The following is a 13,078-nucleotide window of genomic DNA, read 5'->3' on the forward strand; positions in this document are numbered from 1 at the left end:
GAAATAAGAGAAACACACTCTGTAAACGTACATATGCACCATCCATGTGTACCGGGACAGAGAAACCTGTACAGTTAACATTTCTATCTGTTTCATGCCCTGAGCGTCTTTTAAAGGTCACAGACACTTCACATCTCTACAAAAATCAGATGATCCACCCCCAGCAAAGTGGGCCATCTGGGGAACTGAAAAATACAGGCTCTGCTCATCTCTTTAATGTCTTCCCCTGGTCAGCCTCGTGTGGCTGGAGTGACAAGCAAGGAGGTGCTTTGAATGATGTGACCTAAAGCAGTTCTCCAGCCGATCTGAGAACTTCCCCCTCCCTTTTAAGTCTGCCTCGAAAATCAGCCTTAAGATGCACAGCCTCAGGCCAAATACTGTCAGTGCCATGAAGGTCAGGAGGGTCAGGAGAGGGGCTATTGAAAGGCCTATGAGAGCAGAGGCTCTCCAGTGACTTCCAAATTCCCCGATTTCACCCCTTCCAGGGGGGCAGTCGCAGCAGGCAAGTGGACTCAAAGCCAGAACCATGCTTTCCAATCACCAAAAAAGTTACTGACCACAAGAATTTCAACTCCCATAGACCAACTCCTTAGGCAGCCCCAGATGGAGAAGGCGTTAGACCAGGCCGGGGGGAGGTGTTGTATAAATATAAGACGCCCGAATAAAGCACCAGGCTATGTTTAACACAGCGCTCGTCGTAAATCAAAGGGAGGCACCACTCCGCTCTTTGAAAATCAGGGCGACAGCTCATTGTGGTACGGGGTTGGCTCTTAAATCTATCGGACAGCTCTTTGAGCAAAAATGCAGCCGTGATCGGACCGTGGAGGAAGATGCGGACTGCGAAATATCCCGAGAGCACAGTCAGCTCCCAGGTGATAAGACTGCCCAATAGAACTTCACTGAGAAGGCTTGGAAAACAATTAGCCGGAGAAGCGAGATGACTTGTTGAAATTACGGTCATTCGGTTTACTGCTCTTAATATATATTCTGTCTGTCTCCCTCCAATGCTCAATATTCATCTGTTTATACTTTTAGTAGTTAGGGGAATTAAGCCATCAAAGTTTCATCTACCTGTCTGTCTTCAGCCAAAAGCACAGCTCATTTGACTTGGATGCCTCTCTAAACTTCCATGTACATAGATTACGATTTGATCTGTGGTTAAAATTTCTCAAGATCGCCCGTATTTTGAGTACAAAACGTCAAAATCTGCATTTACAAGTTCTACATTTTTTCTTAACATTTGCCCACAGTTTTAATCACGTTCACCACTTCTGCTCTTCAAAATTAGGAAAAAAATGACACCGCAATTTATTTTTAGTCCTCACTCTTCTGTTTCCTTGATCTCCTTTCCTGTAGGGGCTCGTGTTCTGGAGTGTTATTTTAGCTGAAATAACAAAGTGCTTTCAAAGTGCAAAGGCTCCCCTAGCTAAAGGAGCCTGATTATCCCCAGTACCTAAGTCACTCCTCACTGGAAAGTTAGATGCTTAGGGAGGTGTGTATTAACTTTTGATTGCCACTGCATCTGTGCACTGAATGGGCCCTTCAGAGCAGAGTTTCTCCAGATGGTCAGAAGCTTGTCTGCTAGCTCTACCCGTGGAACCTGGCCTCTCCTGCTGGTCCTTCCTTATCCATCCCTTTGCACCACCTTCTGTGGCCTTGGAGCCTTATACCCACTGCTCTGTGACCCCTCAGCTCTCTTTCCTCCCCTCCCACCACATAATATCTTCATTAGTGGCATTTTTTGAGTGTTTACCACGTGCAGACCACTACAGTAAGTGCTTGGGATGCAGCGTGGCCTACTGGAGTCAGAAGGACCTGTGTTCTAATCCTGGCTCCGCTGCTTGTCTGCTGCGAGACCTTGGGCAAATCACTTCACTTCTCTGTGCCTCAGTTACCTCATCTGTAAAAGGGGGATTGAGACTGTGAGCCCTTTGTCAGACAGGGACTGTGTCCAACTCGATTTGCTTGTATCTACCCCAGCGCTTAGAACAGCGCCTGTAACGCAGCAAGCGCTTAACAAATGCCATTATTATCGTTACAGTGTAACAGAGTTGGTAGACATTCCCTTGCCCACAACACACTTACAGTCTAGACTCTTAAATTCTCTGAACTGCAGTTACCTCAACTTTGAAATAGGGATTAAATCCTCTCCCTCCTACTTAGACTGTGAGCACCCTGTGGAACAGGGATTGATTCCAACCTTCTTAACCTGTATGCCCCAGCGTTTAGTACATTGCTTGGTACGTAATAGGCACATAACAGGAACCATTAAAAATCAAAAAAACAAACCTTCTTCGGAGGCCACGGAGATGTCCTTCCAAGGAATTCTTCCCCATTAAAGTCCTCCATGACCCGAAGCGCTTCCTCCTGAAAGTATCTCACGTTGTCTGCATCCCTGCAAAGGTTGAGCCCTGGTCTCCCAAAACGGGGCAAGGCAGGGCAGGTTTAGGAGAAAATGGAAAAATGGAGTATTTAATCTCACAGAGGCTTTGTATGGGGCCTTAAGGAGAGGGGTGAGGAATTTCTGCCCCAAACTATTCTCCTTCTCCCATGGCAGTCCTGCTTTGCAGAATTCCCCCACCTCTTTTTCCCTCCCAGGGCTCAGGGCCATTTGTAGGCAGTGATGGGCAGACTTGCAGTGCTCACTCTGGGGTACCTTCAACTTACACGATGGTCCCGTTGGTTCAGTGTCCCCTCTTCCTGTCACAGGCCTGAGGCAGCTTCCCTCAGAGGAGCAGGGAAGAGACACAGTTGTCAACTGTATTTACTGAGCGCTTACCGTATCCAGAGCACCGTACTAGGAGTTTGGGAGAGAACAGCATAACAATATAACAGACACATTCCTTGCCCACAGTGAGCTACGGTCAAGGCAATGAGCTTCCTGGGGTGGCCCAACAGAACCACCCCAGCGAGAACAGAGAGCACCCAGAGCCAAGGGGCGCAGGTGCCAATTAAAAACCCTCTGTGCCACCACCAAACTTCCATTGGACGGCTGCGTTCCGGCCAACCAACAGTGCAGCCGTTCTGAAGGGAGCATACAGTCGGGGGAGAACCAAAGACGACCCACAGATTTACACCCGGCTGAACTGATCATCTAAACGGAGAGACCGTCTCTGAGGCCGTGGCAGCTGGATCGCTCCCCGCACCCGCTCCCAAAGTTCAAAGGTCAGCATTAACTTCTGATGACCTCCATGGCCAGGGGAGGTGACCCGGAGGGTTTGGCTCCCTCCCAGCCACCTGCCTGGCAGTTATGGATGTGACGTTACCCTGTGGGAGAGGCTGCTGGGGAGGCGACGTGCTGGGGGCAGACGAGTGGAGAATCAGGAGATAAAGGTCGGGTTAGAGGCCCTCTAGCTGTTTGACTCTAGTCAAGATGCTTGGCCTCTCTGGGCCTCAGTTTCCTCAAGGAACAGTAATGCACAGCATTTAGCGGCGTGACAGAAGGATGCACCGCAAACCCTACCCAGCGTGCAACAGATGTGCTCAGTTGGCATATAAAAATGTCCTTATTGCCAAGATACCGGCAAAACATCTCAGGATAACTTGTCTTTGCTCCGGTTTTATTTGAACGACAGGGAAGCATTCCAACTTTCCTCGAAGAGCCGATGGGAGGTGTAACTAATGTGGATGATTGAAAAGCGTGTGGTAAAACACAGAGTCTCTAACAACAATAATAGCAATCATCTGTCACTAAAACTATTTCCATCGAAGTTTTAAGTAATACATTTTCCCCAGACTTAAAGTCTTCTTTTAGTCTCTAAATAATGAATGACCAATTGCATTTACAAGCCTCTTCGACTGCTTCCTGTTTTAAATCAGAGTTCGGCTCTTCCACGCGAGCCAATACCCTTCGCCACAAAAACAGAACCATGGTAACTTTAATAACAAGAAACGGAGTCTTAGGTCTCAATGGGGAGATGGTGGAGAGATGGAACAAAATGATAAAGTGATTCAGAAGGAAGACTGACCCCTAGAGAACACTCAGTCCTGCTTCCGGTTGTGGGTTTTTCAAATATATATATATACATATATATATTTATTTTATGGTATTGGTTAAGCACTTACTATGGGCCAGGCACTGTACTTAGTGTTGGGTAGATACATGGTGATTCATTCATTCAATCGTATTTATTGAGCGCTTACTGTGTGCAGAGCCCTGTACTAACATCTCGGAATGTACAATTCGGCAACAGAGACAATCAGGATGGACACAGTCAATGTCTCACGTGTGGTTCACAGTCTTAACCCCCATTTTACAGGTGAGGTAACTGAGGCTGAGAGAAACTCAGTGACTTACCCAAGGTTACACAGCTGACAAGTGGGATTAGAACCCAGGTCCTTCTGACTCCCAGGCCAGTGCTCTATCCACTAGACCACCCTGCCTCACTGTCACGGGGGAATCCCAAATCATATTCTGAGCAGGTGATTTCACAAGAGGCACAGCACCAGGGTGATGGGGGAAAACGAGCGGCATGGCACAGAATTGTTTGAATACATAAAGCTTTTATTTCAATGTAAAATTTATATAGTCATATATACCAAAATTAAAAACGTTTTCTGTGATACAAAAAGAATAATATCTCAAATTTAGTAAAGAGCTAATCCCCACTTTCTGCAAAATGTGAGTTCACGTCATTTTTCTTTAGCACACACGAGCCAAACCCGTTGAAGTGAATCGACAGGAAATTCTAGAAAAAGTGGTTTTGTTCTTGTGCTTTGTTAGGAAGCAGCCGCTCCAGCCGGTGAATCCCCTCACAAACAACCTCAGTCAGGATGAAGGCTAGAAAAATAACCGGGGGGCAATTCAGCCCCAAGCCAAGGATTCAGAAGCCCACTTTTTATGTGTTTGAAAAGTCAGGCAGAATGCGACATTACCGCTCTTTGAAGCACGATGTGGAATGCATGTCTTTTTTGACAGAGAGATGACTGTTTAGGGGCTTCCTGCCTCAAAGAAGAGTCATTTCCTCGCAGGCCGGAATGAATGGTTAGGGCAGTGACACACCATTCTACCACTGGCTATTTCCGTTTCTAAGGTTTTCCTAAGTAGCCACCCTTATATGTGGTCTCGGCAGGTGTCGGAGGTCCAGGAGTCAGCCAGGGCCTCCATTTCGTTAAACTCACTCACTGCTCCTAGACCGTTTTGCAGAATCGGTTTTGGAAAAATTCCCTAGCCCCCAGTGCCATCCCGTGAAATGACACAGAGAAGAGCTGATGCTTCATTCCCATGGCAGGGAGCAGGGTGGGGAGGAGGCAGAAGGAGGTGGCAGTGGCCCAAGGCTTCCTCCAGTTCCCAGAGAAGGTAGGCTGCCAGCTCCAAGCTGCCAGAGCCCCTTCAAATCCCTCCTGCTACCGGTTTCCTCCACATCTGGGGGATGTGAGATGGGGAGGAGGGGAGAGGGACTTGACTCCTGGAGATCTTGGTGGTGGTCATTGGAGGGGCAGGGCAATGCCCCCAAATCTGGCCATCTGGGGACCAGAGGAGGTCTTTTGCCTCGTTGGACACATGTGCCTGACTGAATCTGGGGTACCAGGTCTCCGCCTTCCCACCCCTCACCCCACACAGATCTATCATCCCTCACTTGCTCCAGGACTGATGACATCATGATGACATCCTCCCTTTTCCATCCCAGGTCCCGCACTGTTTAAAGCTGGTTTTTTGGTGGGAGATCAGCGACTCACAAAGTCCATCATCCATCCAGTCGCTGGGTCAGAGGAGGAAGCAATCTGTAACTTAATGGCTTTTCTTAGTCTGCGGGTTCAGGCTCTTCCAGCCCAGGTGGTTGCATTTCATCAAATCGGTCTATATTCTTCTGTGATGTCGTATTAGCAACGGAGTCAATAGTGCAGAGAGCTAGATCATAGAACCTCGGAGCCGAACAATACCTTACCCAAACATTTCAAGAAGACTGATGCTCCTTCAGCCTAATGGCACAGTGGATTCATGAGATACGTTATACTTCTCTCCCTATTTGGGGACAGAATTTTTCTCCCACTGTAGTTCTTCATGATGTATGCCCAGATGTTACACTTTCATCTCCTTCTTCCAACAGGAAGAAAATAGGGCTCCATAAACCTTTCTACCGACTTGGGGCAAAAACATCATTTCAAGTCCTAAGTGAACTGTTAGGTCAGATGAGCAGAGAGGGAGGTGTTAGACGATGGCTGAGTTCTAACTGATGCTCCTGAATCTCTGCCACTTATCAGAATTCCGAGTTACACGGCCACAGCTGACTCTTTCCAAGGCCATACATTCATCGGAAGCCATATCTTTCCAGTGTTGATCCTGCACTGTACTCCTAAATACTGTAAATGAGCTTGGTCAACTGGGCTGGGGAAGCACAGAAATGATTAGTACAGTTAGTGGTTGAAAAGCAGCGAAAGGCAGCCCAACTGTCCCTACTTATGGCTTGGCTTAAAAAAGCCACTGTCACAGACCTACGGTATTCGTTCCTTTTCAGCTGGCTCAAATCGTACTCGGGCTGTATTTCAACAAGGAAAGAGAACTTTTCATTTATTTTTCACATCATTTTACATGGAGGGCCGTTGGCAGCTCCCCTGGGCTTGCTTTTTATGAGCTGTGATTACAACGCTAAGGCATTCCGCACAGAATCTCAGCCCAAGCCCAAGCCAGTGTGTGTAGGCCTTGCAGGTGGAATGTAAACATGTGTTTTATTGCTGGAAGGGCGGCCGCCTCCCCTAACCCATCCCAGATGGTCCAAGCCCAATCGCACTGCCGTTTGGCCTGCAGGCCACGGCTGTATCCCTCACCTTTACAGACCAGTCAAGTCTAGCTGGGCTTTCTACATCCACTCTGTCGAACGGAGGGGCGAGGAAGCGCTGGAGAAAGGTCTCAAAAGTTTATTCCTAATACTTCGGAGCGATGGAGGAGCAATGTGGCCTAGTGGAAGGAGCATGGGCTGGGAGTCAGAGGACCTAGGATTGAATCCCAGCTCTTCCACCTGCCTGCTGTGTGACCTTGGATAAGTTGCTTAACCTCTCTCCTTCCTCACCTATTATATGGGGATTCAAAACCGATTCCCCCTTCCCCTTAGACTGTGAACCCTGAGTGGGACAGAGACTATATCTGACCTGATTACCTTGTATCTCCCCCAGCACTTAGGACAGTCTTGGGACATGGCAAGTGCTTAAAAATACCACAGTTATTATTATAACCACATTTTTCTTCCATTTCCATTTCCTTTCGAAAGCTCTTTCCAGCCCAAAGGGAACCAGCATAATACCTATCGTGGTATTTAATAAGTGCTTACTTTTAGACTGTGCTAAGCACTCTCCTCCTCCTCTATGCCTGACCTAGGCCCCCAATCCCCTAACCAGTTTGGTGAGAAAGTACTTCAGTGAAGCCTGGGCTGCTTGTCATTCGGGGCTGGCTCAAAATACACCGTGGAGAAGGGAAAATGAAATTTCATTCTTCCAAGTAATAATGCTTTTGGTATTACTCTAGCCCAGAGCAGCCTGCTGTTGAGAAAATCTAACTGGTGTCCAGCCTCTCGTGCAGCATTTTGCAGACCTTCTAAGGGACGCCATTAAAAAGCTGCTGGGGATTCTATGCTGAACCTGGGCCCTTTGCCAGCTTTCCCGCACCTGCAGACTCCCACTGTGTGATGGGCTTGCTTTGTGACCTAGGGCAAGTCACTTCAATTTCGTGCCTCGGTTTCCTCAACTATAAAATGGGGATGGGATACCTGCTCTGTTCCTACTTGGACCGTGAGCCCCATGTGGGAGAGAGACCATTACCAACCTGCATATTCTGTATCCACCCTGTCTTTCTGGAAAGACGGTCCAGGAAGACCATGTTTGGTTTCTGGGTCTATCTTCCCTCTTCCTGTTTTCCAATGCAAAAGACTCCCCTTGGCTCCTTCCTTTTCTTTTCACAGATGCATTGTCCCACCCCATCCCCATATATATTTCACTAAAAAAAAAAAAGAAATCCCTGACAGCTATTGCCTCTTTCACTTGCTGTTCTTGGTCATTTACTATTTTTATGGACTACATCAGTCTCCTCTCTCCTACTGCTGGCTAGGAGATCCTGGTTTCTGCCAAAAAAGCATTGCTGGGCAACTCCTTGTGAACTGACAACATGGGACAGATCTCTAGTCACCGTCCAAGCGAGTCCTCTAATTTCCGGGATGTGGCAATCCACACAGTGGGGTCCAGTGGGTAGAATGATGATTGGGTCCCCCTTTGGCCCAGCCATGGAGCTTTGGGAACACTTGGCCCTCAGAAAGATGGCCAGAGGGTTTGACGGCCCAAGGGTCCACAATTCCAGGCCCTGGGGGAGGGGGAGCCCTTGGGATCAGGCTGGTCCTGGGAGTGGAATAAATCCCTCTAATCTGCAAATACCTTGTGGGCAGGGATCACGTCTACCCAATCTATTGTAATGTACTTTATTTATTTATTTATATTAATGCCTGTCTCCCCTTCTGAGCCATAAGCTCGCTGTGAGCAGGGAATGTGTCTATTTATTGTTATAATGTACTCTCCCAAGTGTTTAGTCCAGTGTGCTGCACACGGTAAGCGTTCAATAAATACGACTACTTTCCCGAGGGCTTGGTCCAGTGCTCTGCACACAGTAAACCCTCAATAAACACCACCGACTGATGGATCCCCAGGGTCCATCCACTCCAGAGCAGCTCCAGACCTGGTGTGGGGTACGAGACGGAGGCCTTCACGTTCCCGCCGTGATTCTGGGCTCTGAGGCGTGGTGCCTGTGCGAACCCAAAGAGGCAGCAGGACAATCACAGGAAGGAAATCTGGGGCTGGATCAACCAGCTGCTGTCTTTCTGATGGGGGGAGGGGGAGCGACAGGAGGGAAGAGGGAAAGGAAGGACATCTTCAGTCCTCCCAATCTGGCCCGCTCTCAGGTCTATAAAAGAATTAGCAGACCGGTGTGATCTGGCTTCTGCATTTAATTAGTCATCTCTATTGGCGAGCTTGACGCCTGGACAGACACATACGCCGCATCCCTTTTCGGATGATTACTTGGTACCCTGCAAATCTCTTCCTTTTACCCATTTCTGACTGCCTTTCTGCATCCCAGGGGCCCAGAACTGTAGCTTTCCAATTCCTAATGGGAAACGAGGGGGGAAGGGGTTATCGTTGATGAAAAAAGTTAATCTACTTTGCTCTTGCCCTGCCCTGAAAGAGTTCCCACCATTGGAGGGGCCACCGTTGTGGGTCCTGAGAAGTCGTACACGTTTCCCATCCTGATTTTCTTTGTGGAAAAAGGTAGTGGGAGATTACCTTCTTCTATATCCTAGTACCTTAATGGGAAAGACCCATAGCAGAGATTGTCTTAACATTGCCAACGACTTTCAACCGTGTGTGTGTGTATGTGTGTATGTGCACGTGTACCTGTGTGGATATCTGTTCTTGTGGGTGAGTGCGTACATGTGTGTGGGAGGATATACATGGATGTGGGTGTAAAAATAGTGCACATTATCTAGATCAGGGATATACCATTAGTATATAGCTAACCATTTTACTTGCTTTTCGGCTACCGCTTTAACTCTTGAGTTTAACTGTTTCAAAAGCATTTTTGTGCAACACCACTCGTCCGTGTACCGGTTAGCCCTCCTGTGATCTGGTCTTCCTAGTTTACCCCACTGAAAGGAATCGGCACCTGGATCTGTAAAGACAGTTCTAGTTCGGGGAATTAGTCTTCCACATCAGCAGCTTCTGGTAGGCCGGAAGGAAAAAGCCATAATGAGACATCTTCTTTCCCAGCCTGGGTGGAGGTTTCCCGCTAGACAGCCGCAGTCATGGGATTCTTCTGCCGGGGATCCTGGGTCCCAGAGTGGTACTGATCTGGGCTGACCCCGCGGTACAGCGTTCTGCCCATCTCATGATAGGCGGGCACTTTGTGGCACTGAGGTGGTGAAGGCGGGACGTCTTGGCGGAAAGGTCCTTTGTGCTGGGGGGCTGAAGGCGGAGGGTAATACTGGGGGTACCTCAGATCTGGGCCCCACATGTCTTGGGTGCGGGGATAGCTTCCTTTCGGGGAGGGAGCCAGGGGCGGCACTCCAGGGTAGTAAGGAAGCTCCCGCTCAGGATAGATCAGTCGAGGTCCCGTCAGGTATTCCGCCGGTTCCGCCGGTCCACGCCTGCCGGGAGAAAGCACATACGAGATACACATGGACACACATGGCAGAAACGTGGGTCGGTGCTTCGGGGTCTCGTCCGAGCCAAGAAACGTAACACGGGCGCTGCCAACTGGGAAAAGCAAACTAGATGCAGGTCACACACTGTGTACGGTCAGTCCCAGCTGCTCTGAAAAACGTTCTCAGAATTCCCAGCCGGGAGCTGTGGGGCGAGGGCGGTGGAGGGGGTTTCAGGAAAACCTGAGGAGCAGAAGCAGGAGCTATCCCACTGCTCCAATTCAGGCTCTGGGGTCCCCCATGGCTGAGGGTCCTGGCCTTCCTGCGATTTTCCTGGCACGGCAGAGGGACACGTTTAGTGACACTGCAGGGCATTTTAACATAAATAATAACGATAATAATAATGGTCTTTGTTAAGCACTTACTATGTGCCAAGCACTGTTCTAAGCACTGGGGTAGATACAGGCTAATCAGGTTGTCCCACGTGGGGCTCACACTTTTAATCCCCATTTTACAGATGAGGTAACAGGCCCAGAGAAGTTAAGTGACTTGCCCAGAGTCACACAGCAGACAAGTGGTGAACCAGGGATTAGAGCCCATGTCCTCTGGCTCCCAAGCCTGTGCTCTTTCCACTAAGCCAACCTGCTTCTCTATGATGGTATCTGTTAAGCGTTTACTATGTGCCAAGCACTGTTCTAAGAGCTGGGGGAGATACAAGATAATCAGGTTGTCCCACGTGGGGTTCATAATCTTAATCCTCATTTTACAGATGAGGTAACTGAGGCGCAGAGAAGTTGAGTGGCTTGCCCAAGATCACACAGCAGACAAGCAGAGGAGCCGGAATTAGACCCCACGACCTCTGACTCCCAAACCCGTGCCGCTCTTGCCACTGAGCCACGCTGCTTCGAGGCCACCGAAGCAGCAAGAACCACTTTTGACTCGTTTCTCCTCTCCTTGTGGCCTGCTTCGGTTGAGCCCTGCGGAGCGATAGCATAAGAACCTTGCCTACAAGCTGAGTGTTGCAGCAGGGGCCGTGAGACTCCCCTCTGGCACTGCTTGCAGCTTCAGGTCCCAGAGGCGCAGGAGCTTTGGGCCCCCCAAAACTCAAGCCTGGAGCCCCCGCGGAGCCGGGCAGGATATCCAGGACCTGGAGGGGCTCCCACACTTTGGAGTAAGCTCATTGTGCGCAGGGAAGGTGTCTTGAGATATGTATTGTCCCAAGTGCTTAATAATAACAATGTTGGTATTTGTTAAGCGCTTACTATGTGCAGAGCACTGGTCTAAGCGTTGGGGTAGACACAGGGGAATCAGGTTGTCCCACGTGAGGCTCACAGACTTAATCCCCATTTTACAGATGAGGTAACTGAGGCACAGAGAAGTTAAGTGACTTGCCCACAGTCACACAGCTGACAAGTGGCAGTGCTTTGCCCAGAGTAAGCGCTCAATACGTGAGTGAGTGAATGAATGAATGAAAGGAAGCAACGCCAGAAGCTGAGTCTCAGGCTTTTGTTGTTCTTTCCCAAACACTTAGTACAGTGTGTCACGTACAGTGAGCATGTAAAAAATATAATCACTACTCTGTAGTGCTCAGTCCTAGGAACTGGGTATGGGGAGGGGGACGGTTGGGGGAGAAGGGAGGGGAGAGGATGGCAAGTGGAATTTCTATGTAGCCCATTTAAGAAATGTGGACCACAGTCATCAATCAATGAGTGGAATTTAGTGAGCGCCTTCTGTGTGCGGGACACTGTAGGAAGTGCTTGGGAGAGTGCTTCCCCCTAGACTGTAAGCCCGTCGTGGGCAGGGACTGTCTCTCTTTATTGCTGTATTGTGCTTTCCAAGCGCTTAGTACAGTGCTCTGCACACAGTAAGCGCTCAATAGATACAATTGAATCGAATGAAAGGATGAACGAATGCTTGCTAGTGCTCGTCTACCAATAACGTTGGTAGACACGATCCCCGCTCTCAAGGAGCTTCCGGCCCAGTGGGGAAAGTCGAGCGATAGACCTTTTGACAGAAGGAGACCCCCATAGGAGCTATTCAAGGTTGTAGTAAGTCTCTCCTTTTCCATGTATCAAAATAGAAGCAAAAAGGTCTTTACCAATGTGCAGATGACTGCATCTCATCCAGCCTAGGGATAAACAGACGAGTTCAGTTTGCAGCTTGGCAAATCCCATAAACCTTCTGTGCACAGATATTCACACCTCTCCGCTTCTTCCCACCAGCCCCGCTAATGTAAAAAGCAAAAACAGAAAACAAAGCAGGAAAAAAAAAAACACCCCAAAACAACCTGAAGAACTCAAACACATCAGATGTCAAATCTCTCCAAACTTCAGAGTTGAAACCCCTTAGAACTTCAGGAAGAAACGGCAGATTGGATGGATGTACTACCTGTGGTTAATCAACCAGCTGCCTCTGAGGCTTAAAAACTCCCCATAAGCTACAAAGTCTGATGTTTGAACAGCGCTGTAAATTTCATGTATCATTGAAGATTTGACAAGCTCTGGTGCTCGAGAAATGCAACCTGCGCGCATACCCCTGAGGAAATGTTTAGAGTCCTTTCTGAACCTTTCCGTGTCTTAATTCCAGTCTGTATAAATAATGAGAGGTTGATGTTTAGGCTCCACGTAGCTTAACGTGAGAAATTTCTCAGTCCCGAAGTAATTAATCTACCAATGTTCTGTGCAATTTGAGCGGCACTGGTTTCAACCGCCCAACACAGAGCAATAAAAATGTAACGTTTCCCGGATTCGAGAAGAGCGGCTGAAAATTTCATTTGCTTTTTCCTAGAGAACACCTTAATTCAACTCATTTTTCTTCAAACTGATTTCCGGTAGCACGGGCATCTTTCACCTCCAAAGGCTGAACTCTTCGTCTACCCCACTCGGTTTTGAATTTTGTTCGAAATGGAGATTTTCAAGAGGCGTTCAAAAAAGCATTCACCAACCTATGTTTTCTCTCAGATT

The 13,078-nt window shown here is 48.5% G+C and overlaps 1 protein-coding gene across 1 annotated transcript in view; it reads right to left on the bottom strand.

Annotated features, from left to right (window-relative positions):
* Positions 1-9,474: 9,474 nt before the first annotated feature.
* PARD3B (par-3 family cell polarity regulator beta) overlaps positions 9,475-13,078 on the bottom strand; it is a 933,574-nt gene continuing 929,970 nt past the window's right edge. The window contains 1 exon segment of the mRNA XM_029068763.2: positions 9,475-10,121. Within this exon segment, the coding sequence (XP_028924596.1) occupies positions 9,764-10,121 (358 nt within the window). The 3' untranslated portion in view covers positions 9,475-9,763.

Source organism: Ornithorhynchus anatinus, chromosome 7 (genome assembly GCF_004115215.2).
Source record: "Ornithorhynchus anatinus isolate Pmale09 chromosome 7, mOrnAna1.pri.v4, whole genome shotgun sequence".
Classification (NCBI taxonomy): domain Eukaryota; kingdom Metazoa; phylum Chordata; class Mammalia; order Monotremata; family Ornithorhynchidae; genus Ornithorhynchus; species Ornithorhynchus anatinus.